The sequence below is a fragment of the Varroa destructor genome, unplaced genomic scaffold (genome assembly GCF_002443255.2).
Source record: "Varroa destructor unplaced genomic scaffold, Vdes_3.0 BEIS01000003.1, whole genome shotgun sequence".
NCBI lineage: Eukaryota > Metazoa > Arthropoda > Arachnida > Mesostigmata > Varroidae > Varroa > Varroa destructor.
Window position 1 is genome coordinate 52,254,249 of NW_019211456.1, and position 22,641 is coordinate 52,276,889.

A 22,641-nucleotide genomic window follows, 5' to 3' on the forward strand; every position below is an offset into this window, starting at 1 on the left:
CTGTATTAGAAGAGCTGGTTTTTCCGTAGAATTACTAACCTATACTAGTCAGTTCAGTTCCTAACGGAGCCTTTATCAGGCCTTACTATTTCAGGCTCAACAAGAGTTTCAAGAATCTACGTTTGTCACTATTGGTTTTACAATACGCACAAGCCTATGGGCCTAAATGAAGGTTTCGGATGAAATAATTTAAAGCTCCGTTTTTTAAATTTTACAAACATGCTTATGTCTGACTTTTAAGTTCTTACATTCACGCTACAGTTCAATAGCTTTTTAGGCTGCTCTCAGTGTTTAGCAAAAGGTCACTTGAGATCAAAATATGAATGTGATATGGGTAGTTAGCGTATATTATTGCATGAACCTATTTGACCCGGCATAGTGTTCGTCACAGAATCGTTGTCCTTTTATTGGATATTTTATTGACATTCATCTTTGAATCACTCTGTTTCATCAGGATGAACGTTCATTATTACAAAGCATCAATTGTTTTCAATTTGATTTGAGACTAATTTTAAGCGACGTCCAATTTTGTAAATCAGCCTTCGTTTTTGGCGGTGACCAACGTTGGTCTTTTCATTTAATCATAACGGAGTATTTTTGAGGTTTATGTTTTAACTTTTTTTTTTTGTTTTTTTAATTTTCTCCTGCATACAATAAGTAGCCAGCAGGCGGCGAAACCTATAGTATGTGATATTAATTGTTTTTCTTCTTTCATGATGTATTCTATATTTGTTAATTTATATGGAAACGTATTCAGCGATGCCGCTGTCGCCACCCCTCACAGAAGCGTCATCATTCACACTGTAGTTAAACGATAATTGTGAGCACCAGTAACTCTAATCCAAATGACCTAAACTGATTGGCAGATATGAATGATGCCAACCGTGCTTTCATGTCAGTTTATATTCAATAAATATTAACAAAACCATATTGTTTGTGCCGTGTGGTTAGGACCTAATTGTAGACGATTTAAACAGTTTTCTTTTCGGTTTTTCTCGTTTGTTTAATTTTTTCTTTAAATGATATATTTAAACAACGAACCATTACATTACTGATACGATGCGACGGTAAAAAACACAAGTGTGTCATTCGTACGTACAAAATGACACCGTCCTTTCCTCGGAATTGTCGTCGATCATCGTTCATTTCTCAAGACTAAGCGTTACGCCGACGCTGTTTCGATATGTACCATTCCTAACAGGGAGCAAAGGCGTTCGGTAAAAGAAAGTACAGGTGCGTAAAACTCAAGGGTAGTCCCGTTGCGGCGAGCTTCCTGATCGAAAGAAGTATTGGCAGATAGCTATTGTACATGTATTTGATCTTTTGCAGCTCAGTCTCGAACATAAAAAACACGAAGCGTATTGCCAACGAGCGGTTCTGATTTGTGAACAGATTGTGTAACATGTAGCAATTGAAAGAAGACTTACAGCATAGGTTACACTATAGCATGACTAAAGAAAGCATAGGTAAATATGCAGTATAGCAAATTTCTAAACACACAGCCAGTCGCATCCTCACGTATAGAGAGAATGGAATAACGGAAGTGTATGAAATCCTTTAAAAGAGTAAACCCTATTTGCACTGCGGAAACGCAATCAATCTTCAAGTGTACAGAGCTCCAGCCGATAACAGCCGTGTTGGACAACAATTGAACACTTAAAGTAAATATCAAAGCACTAGAGGAAACATATAAAATAGTATCCCAATATTATTATAAATTAAATATTCTTGGTTTCATGGCCCAATTATGCACAATATATAAAAATGCACCTGTTTAATGAGATTTTTTTCGATAAAAAAAAGTCTTGGATAATCGCTTCAAACATAACATGAGCTTCACGAACAGCTTTTGTCAGGCGCAATATACATTGTACAAATATCTTCCTCGTTTAGTGGACCCATTTCTCGGAAAGCGCTGACGTTTTCAGCAAGTTTTAGAAGAAGCTTATCAAGTTTGTTGGAACCGTTTTGGTAAATTCACACTTCATAATCATGATAGTTTTTGAATTCGAAGACACTACATCCCAATATAGCCGCTCAAGTCATCTTTAATAATTTTACTTTTTCCAAGCCCTTCGTTACTCTTATCTCCGGCAACCCTAATTCAATTACCAATTGATTGTTAACGCTAATCGTACGCCTGCAGACGATGTACATACGACACGACATAAGTTCACGCAGGCTAGCAATAAAAGTAGGTCCTTTCTCGTTACTTTTCTGTTATAGATAATATAATATAAATAGATGTGAATAGATTCCAGTATCTTGACCACAACTTCATTTTAGTGAATCAAATTTGTCACTTAACTATCGGGCTAAAGTGCTTGCCCTTTTATTTATTTTATTGCTACTATTATATTTAGTTTTATTGGGTCTATGATTTGAGTCGGCTGCAACTTTTTGCATAACGTTTACAAGTCTTCAGCTCTTTCTAAGGAACGTTTGTGCCAAGTGGAAAAGCCTCTGGGGCTACGTACTAAGCACAGAAACCTTAACCAGCATTTTACGGTCGTACGTGGACGTCTGATACACCGCACCACGTTGACATCACAGAATGACGCAATAGCTACACTACCGAGCCATTGTAATAAAAACACCAGCATATAGCAGGCAAAGCCTCAGGCGGCAGGAAATAGGTGAGTAGGTTACCGATTTTCTAACAATAAACGTGATTCAATTTGGTTAGATCACGTGCGGAGTATTTTTAGAAAATTATATAACTTCTCTAAATGTGTGCCAATAATGGGCACTTGTACCGAAATCAGTAGTACGTTCAAGCAGTACTAAGCCAGACTGGAATCGCATTATAAAAGGCCAGTAGGACAAAAAAAAGACGATTTTGGACTAACGGTAAATTTTGATGCATCGCTGTCTATTTTAGCAAAAGCCTTCCGAAGTAGAACTAAAGGGTCCTTTTATTAACTCAACAGTTAATTAACACATTCCAGAACAATTTTTCAGCAACCAAATTCAGTCAAAAACGAATCCACTTAATGTCTAAGTATATATTTAGGGTGCTTGAGCTTATTCTTTCGGACGCCCGCGGTCTAATTCTTTCTTTGCTTGGAACGATGGTTTCGAGTATTTCTTATGGCAATAGCCCCAAGGCATTTATATCCTAGGTTTACTAGGTAGTGCTGGAAAGACTTTCAGATTGTTATCTGTTTATTCAACGAAAAATCCAGGTAAACTTGGAAAGAGTAAGATTGACACGGATAGCAGAGAAAAAGGTCACATTAGTTAAGAAAACCTCGTTGCCAGTTGTAGGAGAAGATGGGATTATACATAACCTTTTTTGTTAAAAATAGTTGATTTTTTTTACTCCAGAGTAATACATCTCTAATCTAAAAGTAGAGTAACACATGTCTAATCATACCAATTCGTATCCTTCAAAAGGATCCTCGCCGAATGTAACATATTTGTATCGCTGTTTTTTCCAGTTCATAAAACATTTTTATAACTTCTATGGGCGGAATAATCCTCCGTTCGGTTAGTAATTTCTCATTGATTTCTTCTGTCGTGCCAAAACGCTTCCTTTTTAGACTTTTTGTTAGTTTTAGAAGAAGAAAAATCCATAGAAGATTAGGTCGGGTAATTACAGGAGCACGAGGCAACACATACATCTAGTTTTTTGTTTGCAACATCAACATGGTTGCTGTATCAGTGATGAAGTGCAAGCCGGCGCATTGCAAGAAACCCAGGACTTGTCGTGCTATGGTTCTGGTCTCTTGCGGATGGACAGACTTACACAGTCTTCTTAAAGCTTCTTTACTCTATCCCTTGGTGACCATGAAGCTGGACGGCATGAGGTCATTACAGGCCGCCGCCCACCGATTGAAGGAAACCGTGAGGAGCACCTCGGGCACAGGGCTTCTAGGGATAAGGTCGATTTTGGGGGGTTTCTGTTCGTCTTCAAAGCGCTTCAAGCACATCCTCTTTTATTAAGCAAGAAATTTACTTAGGATCTAACTTTCGTAGGCATTCTGAAGCGTCTGCAGTATCCATTTTATTTTTAACATAAAGACTAATACACGCTCGTTCCTTTATATGGGAAAAATCGCAGAACGCTCTATACATAGACTAACTTAATCTTATCGAAAAACTCGAGCTGGTATCAGATTGTTATGAAATCTCTCGTGTGTATAGAAAAATCCCGGCTCTGTTCGATAAAATAAACCATCATAAGCAATCGTCCAAAAATTTAAGCAATGAAAAGCCACTGTGGTGAAAATTCATTAGCTTTCGGGAAAATACCGATTAGGTACACCTTAGTGGTTGACATATATAACTTCACAAGATTGGGTTGCATAAGCCGTATGAGAACAACATATGGGGCCATAATCCAGCCCCATATGCAATGTTCAATACAGTGACCATACATAACTAAGTCCACTATGACTTTCACATAACACAATCTTCCTTCCTTTTTCAAACTGTAGCTTTGTGATGCTAAATAAATATGCTGGTCATTTTGCTTTTTTATAGCTCAATAAAAGCTTGATAGAATATAAAATAAACACATAGTTGTTTTAAATAGCCCCATTTTTTAATTGTAATCGTCAGAAATTCAGTCGCCCAAATTGAGTCACATACAAACTGGTGTATTTTTGATAATGTCCAGTTTTAAAACCGATGTTTCTTCATTAAAAAGAAAAATGAAGCGGTCCATGAAGTCACACGATACTCTACACGTAACTGTCAAATTGCTGATGGTAGATAGAGCTAGATAAAGATGAATAAGTTGTATCGCACTTACGTAACTTAATGTCGAGGTCTATCACTAACAAGATGGGTAGATACATAATGAGATATGATTAATGGTCATGGCTGGGTAATTATAGAAGTGAGAGCAGACAAAACCATGTATACATTCTGCGCCATAGCTGAATGTACGATAAATATTTTTAAATGAGTAATACAATACACAATCCGACAATATCCATTAACGGAAAGAGAGCTTTTGTTCAATTAACGTAGGCTTCTGTTTTAGGCAATGCCATTAGAATCCATACAAATTCCGAATGAAAAAAAAACTTCTATTTAAAGGGTACAACGAGCTATCGCTAAGATCGGAAAACTAAAACAATATATTTTTTAAGTGTGATTTTTTTAACCTTATAATGTTTAGCGCTTTTTGTTATATTTCTAACATAAATAAGATGGATAATGATTGGCGATCTGGCCGAATTAGATAGAATATTCATGGAGAAGAAATGGAAACCGCTGTGTTAATAGTATTTCAATACGTATACCAATTGGTCAACAACAACTGAAGACTATAGACACGCAAACCAAGGTTTTTGATTAAAATAGCAGAGGACAGCGATGGAACGATGGTCATGGAAACCACGTACGGTCGCGTTTAACAAATAGATTGAAATATTTGTACATCAATTAGAAGATACATTTATTTACTTATTCACTCCTTTAGGGGTCGGTAGCTGTAAGAGCTTACGAGTGATCGGTTATATATACTGCAATGTACGTCTCCCATTATAACTTGTGTCTCAAACATTCAACTGAGAAAATTCAACAATGACGCTAAATATAATTACATTCATGTTAAATTCGTATTTTTCGTGTTGACATAGTTACATACGGAAGCTCTTCTGGTGTATAGTGCTACGTCTTCGACGATAGCATGGGCTGATGAGAGACTATGGCCGAACATGGTAACCATATTCTAATGATTTAACCAACGTGCTCTGTACTCAGATACGTTACCTGTGCCCATCTTATATGATTCTGGCTGTTCAAATAGGAAGTAATACAATTTTGTATTATGAATATGCGTTCAGTAATAGGAAAAATTAACGTCGACTCTGTAGTCTGTTATCCCAACAACATAACACGAACGATATAAAGATATCTGGTTAAAGCTTCTCGATTGCCGTTTTTTCATAGCAATTACGTTCATTAAACATATAATCAGTCCATCTATTTTAACAATCAGTTGGTGATTTATACAGTCGCATGGTATCAAGTACATCTGAACGGAACACTATGTACTTAATGACATCAAGCATAAAATACTCGAAAGATGGATGATATCTTTTTCCTGCAAATAGGACATGCGTCTTGTCGTTTGAACAGCATTTTGCCACACGTGGCACACAAGCAAAGATGATGACATGGGTGCAACACGCAGTTGCGCTCCTCATCCATACATACGACACAATCTTTCTCTCGGGATTGTGTTAGACCATCCATGAGTTCTGAGTTGAGTACCCGCTCGAGACTCTCATGATGGGTTAGGTCTGGAACAAGGAGTGGAGGCCTTCGGCAGGCTGTCTGTTGAAAAATGTGTACGCGAGTGACCCAGCGATATTCACGTTGAGCCTCACTCAGCACTAGCGGAAGGTTGCCTGCTCTCAGAAATGCAGTTTTGCCCATGCGCTCGAGAAATTCACGTACCGAGGTCAGAGACTCAGGTGATGTGTCTTCGGCCATTTGAAGCTCAACCTCAGATACTGTAAATACGGGAAAAAGGAAACGTACCCCCAAACAACGATCTTTGCCTGAAACAAAGATAAACGATGCCGGTAGCCGGGATTTCGATTTATCGAAGCACTCGGTATTTTGCATAAATCAATCAATTATCACGGACCGTCTCAGCTCAAGAAAAACTGTTTTTATCAAATATGGAGCTTGTCCACCATTCAACATCTAGCGGCATATATATTGTGGGCAAATATATTTTAAGCCTAAACCTAACATCTGGATCTGTTTGTTTTGGAAAAGGTGTCGCGCTAAAGTTTGGCCTACCTAACAAATTGAAATCGTTCCTGATCCATGTCCTTACTCCCTTTAATTTCAAGAATAACATTTTGGCGATGGGCATAGTTAGGAACTTCTCGTAATATTATAGAATATGAATTACTTATTACTGAATTATTACTACAGAATATACAAAAAAAAATACTATAAGTTACTAAACGAGACAAGAAAGAGAGTTAATAATAAATAAGCATCAGATATTTATTTGCCCGCATAGCATAAAGATATACTTAAACGTTTGATCCTAGGTACGGCTGTTAGGCAATTTCGAATCCTTACCTGCAGCTCGTTCGAAGATGGAATCAATCTTGAGGTGCATGGAACTTGAACCAATGATTGCGGTCGTGGGACAAAGGTGAGATACCTAAAAGGAATTGTCAATAGCCACAAAATACGTCATGCTGTCTCTTCTAGCTCTCATCATTTCAGCAGGTTGCGTAACAAATTGCTTTCGCAATCTACCATATTCTATTTGCTTGAGACATAAAGAAAATTATGCCAAATGTTTTCATTAATGGTTACTAAGTGATTGGTATGTTGATAGTACCTGTGCGACCAGTTCGCTTTTTGACGCAAGGTCTTCGACGACTGCTTCGAACACGAAATCTGCCTCGCGGACCGCCTCTTCTAGGCGAGAAATGCAAAGCACATTGCCGACGAGATTTGACTGATTTAATAGGCCATCCTTACGGAGAATTTTGGTGTCTTCGGAAAGCCTCAAGAGCAGCTTATCTAATGCTTCCGGATTGCTATCGTAAGCTCGAACCTCATGTCCATGATAGGCGAGGTCACCAACGATTTTCGAACCCAAGACGCCACATCCCAGGACCGCCACTCGGACCATCTTTAGCTACTTCTCTCCCAGACTTATCAAGCTCCGGAGTAACTGTCCCGTAATAATAAACAAGCCGAAATAACGTGGAATCCAAAACAGCACAGCAAACCGTAACTCTCTAACGACGTATTTTCTAAAACGCCTAAACGTGTATATAGCGCTAAATCTATGTTAACGTTTATTGCAAAATGATTCTCTGAAGTAGATCGAAATCGAATAGGCCCATTATCTTTCGTAAGACTCTCTGTACTGACGTATCAACCCTCGAGGCTAACAGATGTTCGCATGAACTCTGGCACCGTTAGCACAGATCTCGGGCAACATACATTTTCGACAATAGGGCTCTCGTAGGTCAAAATATTTTTAGAAGTTTAGCCACTGAAAAAAGCGTCATGTTGAAAACCCTACCATGTGTTACAAGCGTAGAATTTCCGGAAAAATATTTTTAGAACATTTTAAGGTGACAGAAATGATGCCTGCGTTAGCGTATGGTTTCTGATATTAGTTATTCTTTTTTTTTTTTTTTAAATCTATTTTAATCTTTTTAACGCATATTTTTTGTTGAGGTCCTAATTCCTATGGGAACGGTTTCTCTTTATATAAAACAAGACAATATCTTGATTATTTATTGTATAAACCATTTGAACTGGTTGCTTATTTATATGATTACAATTGGCCTTATTTGAGCGTGAGCACAGTCTGCCATTTCTCTACTGTCGATATCTCTTCTTCTATACGTTTGGCTTACCGGTAATCATGATAAAATGGGCAATCGGCAACAACGGCAAAAACGTCAGTCAAATTAGCAGCAATTGTCAAGTAGTTCACAAACGTGGACAGACTGTCCTCTCTAGGATGAAGAGATATTGCCACTTCTAAAATGGTTAGACATTTTGAAATAATAATGGTGTAATAACATGCAAAAGCAGTGGCCGTAATATATAACTGCGTTGGCTATATCACAGGCAATTGGATTAGTGCGATACTATTCAGCAAAGAAGGCAACCTCAAAGGGCAAACGAATAGCTGCTAATTATAGTTTAGTCGAGGTACGTCCATAAAAAACACGGAAAATTGTTAATTTTCCGTGTTTTTTTATGGACGCAGCAAATTATTTTGAAATAGTCAATAAAAGTGTATTTGAAAATCTTGAACGACAGCGGCAAAAACAAATAATGAGATTATTATGTATACATATTATACTATACTGCTCGATAAAGGTAACTGGAGCAGTGTTTTACGGCAACACCAAACGTAGAAATGAAACTATTTAGATGAGAGTAATTGAATGGGCCAAACGAAACTACAGTTTATTATATCAGAATAAGGCAAACCGTTTATATTGATTAATAATAATTATTATTTAAATTATAACTAATATTTGATAATTAATAGTTATCGATTTAAAAAATGATACAAAGTCTTAATCACGTACCAGTATTCGAACAATGAAAATTGCCGTTATGCCACTTGAAGCCAGCGCACGATTGCGTGATCTGTTACGTAGTCCATCTTTTTGCAATACAGAATTAACAAGAGAAATTGCATTTTCCCCATCATCAAGTTAGAATAAGTTCGTAAATATTTAAGGCCGACAACTTTGCCAGACAAACGAGGATCTTACTTCGAGTAGTAGTGAATTTCAAATAAATTAAACTATTCCAATGTACGCATCTACGTCATGTCTTTGGTATCTGATTCAATTGCTGCATCTATATCATGCCACGTTTTGTAGGCGCGCAGAAATTGTCTTAAAAAGTATTGATTATGTATTAGATTTATATTTTGGTGTTCGAACCTGCATTGCAGACTGAAAGCCGTCTTTAAGAATACTCTGTACCGTATTCTATACAGGCAGGCCGCTTAGATAGGGTACAATCAGTTAGCGATCAAGACACGGGACGTTTAAATGATGTATCATTAAAGATTTGAACTGTATTTCAGCCTCATAAGGAAGACGTCAAGCAGATATAAATAGAGGATAGATAGGAGAAAAATAGATCCAAATTAGCGCGGACCATTTATAGGCACAGATGTACTGAATACGCACACAACGATGTATGGAAATTTACTGCCTATCATTACTATATGACTTTACAATTTGTCTATGCATTTTCTTCCCTCGTTTAATCACGGCATTCTATAGAAGGCGTGAGGAAGTTTGAAGTAGCGAAATGTCATTACTCTCGAGGATTATATTTTGCTTTTGATATTTAGCCTAACTGTTTAGACACTTCGCGACGGCCCTCTACAAATAGAATTAAGCCATACTTTTTTTTCAACAGTAGACAGTACAACTCATATAAGGACGGAACACGCATTGTAGCTATTTAGTACACCGTGTTAAAGCTACTTGCACAGACTCTTGTACGAAATTTTAGCTCTTTTTTTGAATGTCATGGGGTCTCGCATGCGGCAATAGTAACTACCTAACATCGCTGCCCGAACTCGTTGTTTCGTACCTTTGCAGACGACCAAAACTGCAATTCAACCTACTAGAAGGCTAAACTGTAATTATTCGATAGATTTAGAATGAACGTCACTAGGCATATCGCGTTACGCTTTTATGTAGCTACTCAACAATTATTGGCTCCGGCAGTTGTTGAAGCCCGCAGAAAAACCAGCTGCAATTTTGCTGTTTATACGTTCGGGGAGTGGAACGAGTAGGGTGGGCCCGGGAAGCCATGGCAACGTGAAAACACTTCGACTCTCCTCTACCGCGTACGCATACCCTTGACAACCACAAAATTTGGGGTATTGGGGGCTGGCTGTGTGTATTTATGCTGACTTAAGCCCAGCTTCTGTGGGCGTGTATACAATGAGATCCATATGGTGCAACGGAAATTTCTAGCTTTTCGACTAAATTATGTCAATTTATAAGAAATGAAACAAACAATAGATGATATTCTTTGAAATTCATATTTAACTGCATCCGCCCTCTAGTTGTCGAAGATCGTAACATAAGCCCCCGTAAGATTTTTATGTAAAGTGTTTAGGCTGGCAAGAAGCACGGATAAGATAATTAGCTCAGGTTGAACAAATGACATCATTGAACTTGTTATAAGCAACACAGATATTTCAATAACAATATAATATCTAATATAGTTCAATATTTGGCCATGAGTATGCACTTTATTAGAAATAACAAGCCATGTTTTAGGCTGATATTAGGGTATAGCTTCAAGTTCTAAGTCCCTGGAACAAGTGCTTGACCACTGAGTGTTAATTTTCGAGATCAAAAGATATTTTTCCTTCCACACTAATCACTCTTAAGAGTCACTGAATCATCAGCTTTCCCTCACATGTTTCTAGAAGGCTAAGCTATTTACCAGATAAACTTTATCTACTAGCGGCAGTGGTTCGAAAGTTACTCAATTTCAAAGTCCGCCGGATGCGTTAGTAACCACCTAGTGTAAGGCAGAAGTCACATTAACTGACATGGTAAAAACACTCGACGAATGTTCCTTAACATTTATATCTTTTTCATAAAGTTTATATATGCCACACAGAGAATTACCGCCAAGTAACACCATGTACTATTGAACATTAGTGAAATACACTATCATAAATATGATGACATAAATGCTGGAAACCTCGTAACTATAAATTATTTTCAATGTTATGGCTTCAAAATAAGTCGGTCCGAAATTAAATATCTGTTTTATTATCTATCAGATATAAATATCTGTATTAAAACTGTTTTAAGGTCTAGACGTACGTAACCATTTACCATTGCCTTGAATTGTATAGATCTCTGAAGTCATTGAATAGTTAAACACAACGGTATTAGGAAAATGCAAAATATTACGTTTGTTAAATTTTTGTTAGATGTTTAATGAAAATTTATTAGCTTAGTACAAACCTAAACAAGTATTTAAAAATCTGGAAGATGGCAGATTTTTGTCCGGGTAGAAGAGCATTCATTCCAAATAACGACTAAAAAAACCCTTGACTTCGGTGATTGTGTTTGTTAGCATCGATTTTCTTAAAAATTATGAAAGAAAGGCGCTTCTATTATTAAAAATCGATCCAATTTTAATATGTACAACAAATCAAGGTAAAATATGACCTGAATAAACGCCTGTTGAATGTCGAGAAGGTATGTACACCTTCCACGACCTATTAAACCGAATCGTAGCTGAATTGTCATTACTATTTAGACGCCTATATATATCTTTATGTGCTTGATTGTTTTCTGCCTGGTAGGCTGGCACGTTTCATGCGAAAAAACGGTACGAAGCTGAATTATACATGATGCTACGTGAGTATCCTCTGAAATTATCTTGTCGTCTGATTTTGCCTGTTATCCTTATGTTGAAATCATACTGATTAGCAGTTTTCAAAAATTACACTTAATTACTCTCCTGCATTTTCGAAAAAAATTGATAAAAACTTTTTTGAACACGCACTACTTCCATGTTCACATTCACAAAGCGACCTTTTTACACACACACACATATATATATGTATATATATGAATGAGTATAAAATTATATTAGTTAAAAGTCTAACATACACCACTGTCTTGGTTCCGAGGCTGGGCAAAGCGTACGGCTTTGTATTTGAAACTAATTTAATGTTTCTATTGTATAACAGTAACTGTATAAACACTGACGCTGTGGGTTTTGACCTGTAGCGAGTTTGGCGTTGAGAAAGCCTAGCCTAAAGAAGAAACTTTACCCTATACAGCATATATGTATATATATATACACATATATATATATATATATATATATATATATTATATATATATATATATATATATATGGTTGTTTATTGAATTCGCTCAGAGACCTGCGTCAGCCTGTATTTAATTTTCAAGCATAGATGTAAGTAACTAACTAGTCAATACAGCTTTAGCATAGTTCAAATAGCGTGTATATATATATATATATATATATATATATATGTATACACATAGACGCTATTGTTTTTATGTACAGTGAAAAAAAATGCTGGAATGTTGCTAGCAATGGCCAGAAGTAAAATAAATGTTCCAAAATGTGGAGATCGTAAAGTAGTTTTTACATGATCTACTTCATCGTGCACATCGAGCAGCTGTTATGCAGAGCGACGCAATGAATATTGCAAAAGTTTGAGCAAAAAGCGAGTGTTTAAATTACGTCGGCTGCAGTATCAAATGCACACAAACTACCCTAAAAGTCTTTAGTCTTCCGGAGTTTGGTTAATGCCATAATTGTTTACAGGTCAGGACAACAATGAATAATCGCCCCGATAGTCTACGTGTAGAATAAAATTCATAAAATTTTGAACTTTTCCAAAGCAAATCATCGATGAGCTCTTTTCAATCTACAAACATTACTTTCACATTTGGAAAATACAGAACAAACGAAAATACGCATGACATATGTACATGTATGCAGAGTTGGGACAGTTGTGTACCGCTTAATGCCTTGAACGTAGAAGTCCTGATAGCTACCATGCTGATGCGAAGAAACGTTATCGCGATGCAATAGACGGATATCAGTTAACTTTAGCACACGTCCCTTGCAGGTTTTAATCTATGCTTCTAGTTTACCTATTTTTACATGGCGAAATTTCATTGAACAGTATTGTGGATAATTAACCATAAAGGAAGCGCTGCTTTTGACGCCCATCGCTTTTGTTCACCCGGTCCAAGGTCTGCCAATAGCTTAACCCCTGCTTCTTTGCTAATTGATCCTCTTGTAAGATCGCGATCACTGGTTAAATCATTACAGGCAAGGCATTCTGATTGTATTAATAGGTTTTTTAACATTTTAACCACTCTGTAACTGCTATATCAGTTACACGTTATAAATTAGGCATCCGCCATCGATGCGCTTTGGTAGTGAAATGGCTTTGCAGGTACTTTTTCAAGCAACTGCATCATCGTGCTCCTCAACGAACGAGATATCCTTAAGTTCAGAGACATCGGTGTTAATACGTGGCATGGTTCTATCGACTCCTTTCAGCAGCTGCTCGACCTGTGAGGCCTCTTCGACCTGTATCTCAGGCGGAGGTAGCTTTTTTACTGACACTGAAATTCCGAAACGACAAGATTCCTTCATTGAAGTTTGTATACAAACGAAATTTCGAATGTACTTTTATAGTTTGGCTAGAGTTTTCTTATTTAAAAGAACTGTTCGATTTGAGTGTGATTTACCAAGTATGATGTATGGCAACTGTATGATATTCACCATCTGCTCACTGGTAACGTTTTAAGCGGCGGATAGATTAAGATTTTGTCATCATGTGAAGACTGTATGCGGAAATATTTAATTCAATAATAGTTGTATTCTACTGTTAACCTCTGATTCGTCGTGATGCGCTCAGGTGTACGTACCATCGTCACTGATGGAAGTTTCGCTTATCATCAAATTGACAATAATCTGTAGAACAAGAAATCCAAAGGTATAAATGGTGAAGAATAGCATTGTTTGCCGCTGGCCAATATGGTCGAAGAGAAAACCGCAAACGATGCTACCGGCCGCAATGCCTGCATGAAGGAGTAAGCAAACAACCATAGTACCGGTAGTTATAGTGTTCCTAGGAACGAAGTTTCACGTCTCATACGCATCTTTAAAATTAGTATGTTAGAAACGAAGTGTGAAACAATTTTATTTCAAACATTCGTTCATAGCCAGATAGTAGAGTTCACTGTAGACATTACACAATGTGAGAACGTAATTCACCGACCTATTGTTAGTAATATATAATACGTATGAAATACCTGCTCCTTCGAACATTCCGCTCATGATTCCTTGCACACTGGCTTCTGTGCCTTTGGGTGAAACTCTACTGGCGAATAGCGTCATGGCAGTGTAGAATAGCCCAAACGAAAGACCATGCGTTACTTCAATGGGAAGCATATGCCAAGGATTCGTTCCAAACGCGTATACCGCTAGTCGAAGTCCAGTTCCTCCCACAGCAAGTGCCATTGAGTTACGGAAACCTAGACGGGCGATTATCCAGCCAGCGAAGAACATCACGGGCGTCTCACCGAAGAAACACTGAATCAACAATTGAAGACCCATCAAAGATTGGCTGACATTGAGTGTGTCCCTGAAGTACAAGAACGCATACGACCAAATCGGTCCCATAAGAGTTCCCTGGACGAAAATGCACAGGGTGACGAACAGTATGCTAGGTTGTCGGAAAAGTTGACGAAGATCAGAGAGAATACTCTTCGAAGGGCGTATCACTTCCGGCGGGTCTAGGTAACATACGGCCACTAAATCGATCAGCGTCAAAGTGAAGTGAATATAGAAACCCGGGGCATAGTTGTTAGCTGCTGACGTTGAGAAGTTCTCGTTGATTAAGCCAATCAGCGGGGACAGACCACCCCACGCAATCGTACCTGCGTTTCATTAAGAGGTCATTTTTTTTAATATAAGGATGAAAGTACTATTGTAAATTATTATTATTTCGAAACAAGGCCTACTGACTGAAGTATCAAACATAAAATGTGAACTATTGACGTTTAACGTAAATCATCAATCAGTTACATTACTCAGGGGAATCACTGTATTACGTTGTTATGCGTGTGATAGCAGTTTGTTCCTCCTTTCCTTTTCTAGTCCTTTGCTGGTAGATAGCGTTACAAAATATCCTAGGAAAGCTTCTTTACGAAGCTTGTAGGCGTCTCATTCCGATCACAAAACGTTACTTTGAGAGTCGAAACGCGGTGTATATTGGATGTCAAAACGAGTATTTCGAGACTCTCTATACATTAAAAGCCCCTGAAAGCATCCGAGGAAGATATCGCGTGTACGATGAGGATTCGATAGCTAGGATTGATATTCAAAAGTGACACTTTTCCCGTTAACGAGCGTACTTGATTTAACTTTTTTAATTCGACATTAAACGCATTAGACCACCTTTGACGGAATATATGGTTAGATAAGCTTAGAGTTTTTTTAGCTTTAGAACTGTCATCAGTACGCAAAATAAATATTCCAATCGTTCCGACATGGGTGAGAAGTTGGTGTTAACTATGTGTTGGAATTGGTGAGGGTATCTATAAACCGAGCAAATCGATGATAACGGCTCGGTGCAATAACGGAAAGGCTGTCAAACAGCATATAATACTCCACCGTGAGCAAACGAAACATTAGAAACAGTAAACAATAAATAAGACCAGTCCTTACATTTTTAATATTCTAAAGGATGTCTATGATCTGACGGATTAAAGGTTGTTGGTCCAATCTTGTTTATGTACTGTTTACGGTAGAGATGGTGGCTATTTTCAGAGCGAACCAAATAGATTATTTAGTGAAACATTTTCTCAACGAAAACTATTTTTTATCGAAACCAAATTTAATACTGCCACTTGTAGGCTTACATCTGCGCACAGAAGTACGTAGGACCTGGATTTCATGGATTCTTATTTGTGGTGTCTGTATGTCTGTTGTTTGATTTTCACTCGGGTCCGACACCAAACTAGCTAGAGAAGAGAACATAAACATGATTTGAGACATTCGTAACAGCAGATTGGCTCAGTAATGCAACATTGAGACGCTGCTAAGCGGCTTTTTTTTTGACTAAGTTGCATAATTATTCAATGTGATACAATATTACTGTATCGGCTGAGAACTTTTACGTTTCGATGTACCGGTCAGTTCCACTTTATGCGGAGGCGTGGGTTCAAATACCAGCATTGCCAGCTATTGTTTTAGTATTATAGATCAGCACGCTCTATTAATGCGCTAGTGTCTTCGTGTAGCTATAGCTAACTCAATCATGATCACATACCCCATAGTCTTTGACGCCCATAAAGTTCTTTGTGATCACCGAGTATCGCAAAGATGGCCGCGTCAGTAAGTGAGAATCCGACCGAGGCTAGTCCACCAGCAATGATTCGAAGAGCTAAAAACACCCAGAACTGAAAGGCCTCTATTGCAACAGGGCCGTTCCTGCTCTGACTCTTACACTCGTGCTCGTTGACAAAGTCCTTAGTAAAACTGCATTCAGATAGTGAAGTTTGATTAATCACACTCTGAGAGCAACTGAAATAGTACATATACGACAAATATCAGTAATCAGATGAATTCAATTGGACATAAAAACGTTCGAAAAACGTCTGAGGCTTTCTGGAGATACGATCAATGTAGCTAACCGAAAATAATGATTCGAAACAATGTATTATAAGTTCTACTGAATTAATAAAGTTATGTTTATAATGATATATAATCATTACGTACATTACGGGCTCCGAAGTATTGACTCTACAAATTATACGATATTCCCTGTCAGCGGAATAGAAGGTTGCGTTATTTTCCGATATGGGGCGCCAAACGTCGGTTGATTCAATACGCGGTATGCATGTGTAAAGAGCCAGGTGGGCCAATCCTTGCAAAAGAATCACCTAAACACAATGAATGCTCGAATTACGAATGATGAATTACGAAACAATACGAGCTAACCAACAAAAATGTGTGCCAAATTGGCAAAATAGGCATATTCATTTAATCAAAACAACGATCCAAGTCAAGCACATGGAGAAATTGACCTTAGGATAATACGGATGAATTCAGGCGGTGGGATATGGGTACAGGTGTATACGCCGGTAAGAGAATTGTCTTAGAACTGTGCTGATGCCGACTCTCATGAACGAAAGTAAGGTAGCTTCTGTCTACCTTGATCGCGGATCCAGCCCACAAATCTATCCCCAAGATTCAGCCCGGCGTGTGGTTCTACTATGGCAGTACTGCCTACGATACCTTTGCGCGTCGTCAGTGACGCTTGTATAAGTTATAGGCAGAAAACCTACACTTTCGGATGTGAATGTGCCTACCTGAATAAGAATTCCTTTGACAGCTCGAAATTTGTCAGCGAGTGCGCCAAGGTAGAATTTAAGGAAAATCGATGTAATTAACATGATGGCGTTTGCCGTACCCGCCAAACCAGCCGAAATGCCTAGCGACTTTGCGTGCAGCACGATGTAAGGCATTACGCCCGCCAACGCTGAAAGACATATTAATAGAGAATCCTTTATATCGCACGAGTATATCATCATAAACCTCCAAACGTAATTTGAAGCGATTCAAGTCACTTCCTCTACATGTCGTAACTATAGATACCAGAGTTACCTAATTTTCAGGCAGCTACCATTTCCCTACCTGTTTTAGAAGCACATAGACCATTTTAAGGGTCTATTGGGAAGCGTATGCTGAATCATACATCCTGTCTAATACATGTTAATGGAAGGTCGTCTCTTGGGTCGGTATAAGCTTCAGAGTTTCAGATCAATATTCAAAGAGGGGTACTGCTTTAGAATCTCTGCTCTTTTAGAGCCAGCTTAATTGGCAATGCATTAAATTAATTTGTTACACGGCTTAACGCTATATAATTTCAGTGTAGTCAAAATGTTTCCTCGCAATCGACAGTTTCAACCAGTACAGGCTAAAATCGCTTGTCAGGACTGCGTATAGTATGCTGATGGAACTAAACACAGGATGCCTTGGAGTCAGGTTTCGTCCTTGTTGAGTGTTGTTCTGAGTAGCCGGATAAGGTTTGCAAACTACGCATATGCGTGCAGACTGGTAAACTTAAACCTCAAAGGCTTTGGATATCGTTCGACTGTTGATAAGATCGTACTCACGACACGCTCTTTCTCTCTCTCTGTTCCACTTTATTGTTTGGTAACATTGTCTATAAGGGCAATCACGCTGGTGGCATCTGCTTTTCCTCCGATAATAATGGCCTCGGGCATCTGCTAATTAACATGCATTTACGGCGCGGGGTCTTCAGTTTACAGCTTCTAGTTCAGCTCGACCAGTTCAAGTGACAGAGAGAAGGAGAAAAGAAAAGCAAATCGATTTTTTTTTAATCTAAGGGACAAACAGGACCCCTAGGCCGTCGTTTACACAAAGTGGATTCCAGCCGCGAAAGATATAGCAACAATAATATGCTACCGTATAGTAGGCAGAAGTTCATGCTGAACTTGCTGAACTAATGTTGAACTTTCTACGATATTATGCGACACGCAGTGACATCAAGAGTGGTAACCTAACTTCTAAGATCATAAATTTGTACCCCTATATAAAAATTCATTTCTTAATCACGCATACATTCGGTAGACAGGGCTCAAACGAGCAGTTCTCTTAAATAAAGACATGACACTGAAGTGACTAATTGAAACGCTGAACCATCAGTATGTTTTCGCAATATCAACTAGTTTTATCATCTTTCTCACTCATTCTCAGTCGTTCGTCCGGCCCGGCCAACATCTGATCGACACAGGTCGAAACGGGCGATTCTTTCGTGTTCTCTGAAACAGACAAAATGAAACTTTTCAACTCTGACCATTAGACGTTTGTTGCTTTTGCCGTACATCAGGATCAACGTTGATATCAGACAACGGCGTCTACAGAGGTCGTGTGAAGGCACAGACCGGACGAAAAATAGTAAGTCCTTGAAGGTCCTTTAATCTCTATCTCTGTTGGAGACACATCAGAGATGTATTATTTGTAGAGATTATATAACCTCTAAAAACTATTTTCACTAAATTTTGAAACGAAATCAACCGTAGCTTAATACTAAGCAAAAATAGGAAACATTTCGACATCAAAAGACTACTAGTTACATAGTCGTACAGATTTATCAAAAAGAAAAAAAAAACTGTTAGACTGAGATACTTTTATTGAGTTTTTGACACGCTAAGAAACCTATTATTATCAAATAAGATCAGTGAAAACATTTTACCTGCTTTGGTACATGATTAAGTGTTCAAATTAGTAGGAGAGCCAACTGCCTCTAAACGTTTTTATCAATAGCGAATTAGGCAGAACTTCCGTTAAGTATAACACTGCAACAATCTTATCAAAATGACCAGTTTTGATAAAACTACTCATAGTCATTATTAAACATGAAGAGCTGCAACCAAGTGTTTTTTTGATCACATCAAAGATATTTTCGCATGTTACTAAGTGTATAATTGCTTTGTTTTTAAACAGTTTGTTTTTAGAAACTATTCTCGTTGTTAGGCCATAGAGATATTCATGCTATAGCTAATATAGTGAGGAATTTCAGCAACTCTATTTAATTATCGAATTGGAAGGATCAGAAGAAGAGAGAATTGACATAGAAAACGGTTGTAAAGTCCTGCCGTTCTTAGCGTTTAGTTTACTTTTGACATTTTGCAAAGCGAATCTATTGTAGGATCGAGATTTTAGCTTCGCAACGAACTCAGGTATAGATCCTCACAGTAGCTTTAAATAAGCGTAGGCATTTCCGAGTTCTCCTTTAAAGAGTTACTATAATTTCTACGATAAAGCATTAAAAACAGTCTAATGATAAGTAGCACAGCGCCACACCTATAGGGGCATAAAATGCACTCCTAGCTCCTATTTTTAGATGTGTACATACCAGCATCGTAGACGAATATGAATCAGTGAATGAATTTTCGTTACAAAAATGTTTATAGTAGACGCAATCACTAATTAAATGATGATTACGTCACGATCATTTAACGAAAACCAGTAAGAGCTAATAATTGTTTCGAATTTTATGCACTGCTTTCACTGATAATAAAAAAAGAATAGACCTATGACAACGGAGAAGAAAAAACTGCGTAGGTCATTGGGTTTTCTATATTACTTTGTAAGCAACAGGTTACGAGCAAAATACACTAGCATCCCAACATCAAGTTTACTGTAGTGCCAATAGGTCATCTATAATTATTATCCAAGCTTAAAATCTTGCTGAAATTTTCATTTCGATAGAACTAACTAAATAATTTCTCTATAATAATTCTGTACCCAAATAATTATACCGTAGCTCAAAGAGCATTCACTTACAGCCGCAGTAGAGGAAAAGATGAAGCTTGGCCGGGAGCAGTCGCCGATTAATTATTCCACAGATTGGCTCGCCCTCTAAGCATTGTTCCTGGATGCCCTTCATTGCTCGACTTCTCATAATTATCTGAAATGAACATAAATGCAACAACTATACGAAAACTTACGTACAGTCATTAACTTTCTATACGATTTATATCACAAGACTATGTTGGTTTTCACATCATCACACTGATTAGGTTACTAGACCCAGGCTTCTACGCATTCTCATTTAGAGTTATATGCCGTTGTAAGAGTAACGCACTTTGAAGTGCTTCTATATGATCAAACTTCTTGATGGATACTCAATTACCGCATATACTAAAAATGTTCAAAAGAAATTAACACCAGCACGAAATGGGAGCCGTATTAATGTACAGTTTTTATAACTCGTGCACCAGATATTTTTACAAATATTACAAACGTGAAGTGTCGATCTGACATTGAGAAGAGTACCTATGAAAACTAAATCTGGCGGAATCGAACCAGGAACGAAAAGCCGTCACTACGTGGCCACTTGCAACAAATCATAGCTGGTGCTGATTGAAGACGTCGACGTGATTGCTCTGGGAACTTTGAACACTGTTTTGAAAAATCTTTAACGATATTGAAAAGTACATTACGAATATATTAGAAAATTTAGAGCACGAAAAAAAAGAAGAGTTTTTTTGGCAGAGAAAATTTTCATTGTATGTCGAAGACACATGCATCTGTTTTCAGAAATACTACAAAATATCTCATGAATGCTGAAGTAACCATCGCAATGCGAGACCTAACCAACTCTGTTATGTACCTCGTCACATGTTTGAATCTAACACATAATTTGCCATCGTTGGAAGACCTGCGCGTTCCTCCTATGTACACTTGCATCCAACCAGAAAAGCTAAAGTAGATTACTATCACATAGATACAATTAAAACATGTTCGGCTGGAAAAGTGTGAAAGAAAACTTCCTGAATACCAGAAATCGTTACCAAGCCCAAGAAACTATTATTAACTAATAACGCTTGAGGAAAGCAACGATGATTATCTCGAATTCGAGGTAATAATATAAGTTTCCCAAGTTCTCAAATAGCGTAATTTCGACTTACGTTAATGCCTGTAATATCGGTAAATTGTCTGATAATTCTCATTTCGAATTTATAATATATTGAAACCTCAAATACGAAAGTTCTTGCACAGTTTTTTTTTAGCGATTTTTTAGGCGCACGATTTTTTAGCGATTCTCTAAAACAGCACTTCTGCGCCAAAGAGCTCCAGACGAAAAATAACTGAATAATGAGGTTCATTTAATACATTGCTTCCATCCCATTGGCTTAATAGCTGTTCTTGCATTTGCGGATAAACGCAATGATCTTGAAATGGATTTATAAGTAAGCGAACACTTATTTACATTCTCCTTGTCGTGACTTTTGTGTTATTCCTTAACAGGTATCATATAGACTTTCGCAGTTCATAAAACATGCTCAGTTCTTTTAAGCGGAGCACACGACACACAAAAAGTTTACACAAAACTAGAGATGAACCAAACGCTTTGAGGCTGCAAAAGAGACTTCTTAAGTCTGAGATCATTTTGATTCCCGCAATCCTCGACACACTGTAATACAGGCTTCACTACCGACATTTATTTTCACGTTACACTAGATTCCGACTAACAAAGACGAAGACTCTTCAGGTCTGTGAACGCGTGTAGGTGTGCACGTCTACCGAATCTTTAGCCTTACTCCTTTTCTAGGTGCTCTTCGCCCACCTCACCCAAAATGTAAATTACCGAAAGAAGGCTATAGTGTACAAAAAAGCTGCTAGTCAGATTAACTGATACTTACACCGTTATTCAATTGGTTAGAACGCTGGTAAAGCTTCCAAACGAGCTCGTGATGAACAGTCACAGATTATGCTGCTTCTACAAGAGCTGGAATCATCTAGCTCCCGTTTAGTCTTGAGCAAAGGCTGTACGGAGCTTCAAGTAACTCTAATCCGAAAAGTACCTTGAGGATAGCCACGACATACGTCTGTCTATGCGACAGTGACACTAGCGTTGGCCTGTAGTCGTCGAATTCGACCTTCAGGTCTGTTATCGCCGGACGGATAAGATCTAGACAGGGTCGACGATGGTCTGCGCCGATCATGCAGACGGTAAGAGAGGAGGAAGACATGTGATGGAAGCTGCATAGACGGTGGCGGTAACAGCTAGCGTCAAACAGAAGCATAGTC

The 22,641-nt window shown here is 38.0% G+C and overlaps 2 protein-coding genes and 1 long non-coding RNA gene across 6 annotated transcripts; 1 reads left to right on the top strand and 2 right to left on the bottom strand.

The window, feature by feature from the left end:
* Window positions 1–1,098: 1,098 nt before the first annotated feature.
* LOC111248486 (uncharacterized) lies at window positions 1,099–9,287 on the top strand. 2 transcript variants are annotated; one of them, XR_002672593.2, is made up of 4 exons: window positions 1,099–1,233; window positions 2,426–2,636; window positions 7,026–7,132; window positions 7,322–9,287. It is a non-coding gene; the product is annotated as an uncharacterized LOC111248486 (long non-coding RNA). The 2 variants fall into 2 exon arrangements; XR_002672592.2 differs by lacking the exon at window positions 1,099–1,233 and having other exon boundaries at window positions 2,149–2,636.
* Window positions 5,381–7,621, bottom strand: LOC111248482 (uncharacterized). The gene is made up of 3 exons (XM_022800953.2): window positions 7,325–7,621; window positions 7,057–7,141; window positions 5,381–6,518 (listed from the first exon to the last, which is right to left on the bottom strand). Exons 1-3 carry the CDS (start codon window positions 7,619–7,621, stop codon window positions 6,019–6,021), a joined length of 882 nt encoding a protein of 293 aa, XP_022656688.1. The 3' UTR covers window positions 5,381–6,018.
* A 1,961-nt stretch (window positions 9,288–11,248) lies between the features above and the next one.
* Window positions 11,249–22,590, bottom strand: LOC111248477 (major facilitator superfamily domain-containing protein 6-like). 3 transcript variants are annotated; one of them, XM_086982726.1, is made up of 9 exons: window positions 22,254–22,590; window positions 20,392–20,515; window positions 18,789–18,863; window positions 17,388–17,557; window positions 16,795–16,958; window positions 16,346–16,599; window positions 14,325–14,951; window positions 13,938–14,090; window positions 11,249–13,631 (listed from the first exon to the last, which is right to left on the bottom strand). In XM_086982726.1, the coding sequence occupies exons 3-9, from the start codon at window positions 18,820–18,822 to the stop codon at window positions 13,468–13,470; spliced, it is 1,566 nt and encodes a 521-aa protein (XP_086838852.1). In that variant the 5' UTR covers window positions 18,823–18,863; window positions 20,392–20,515; window positions 22,254–22,590; the 3' UTR covers window positions 11,249–13,467. The 3 variants fall into 3 exon arrangements, with proteins under 3 accessions (XP_086838852.1, XP_086838853.1, XP_022656671.1); XM_086982727.1 differs by lacking the exon at window positions 18,789–18,863 and adding an exon at window positions 18,899–19,031; XM_022800936.2 differs by lacking the exon at window positions 18,789–18,863.
* Window positions 22,591–22,641: the final 51 nt, after the last annotated feature.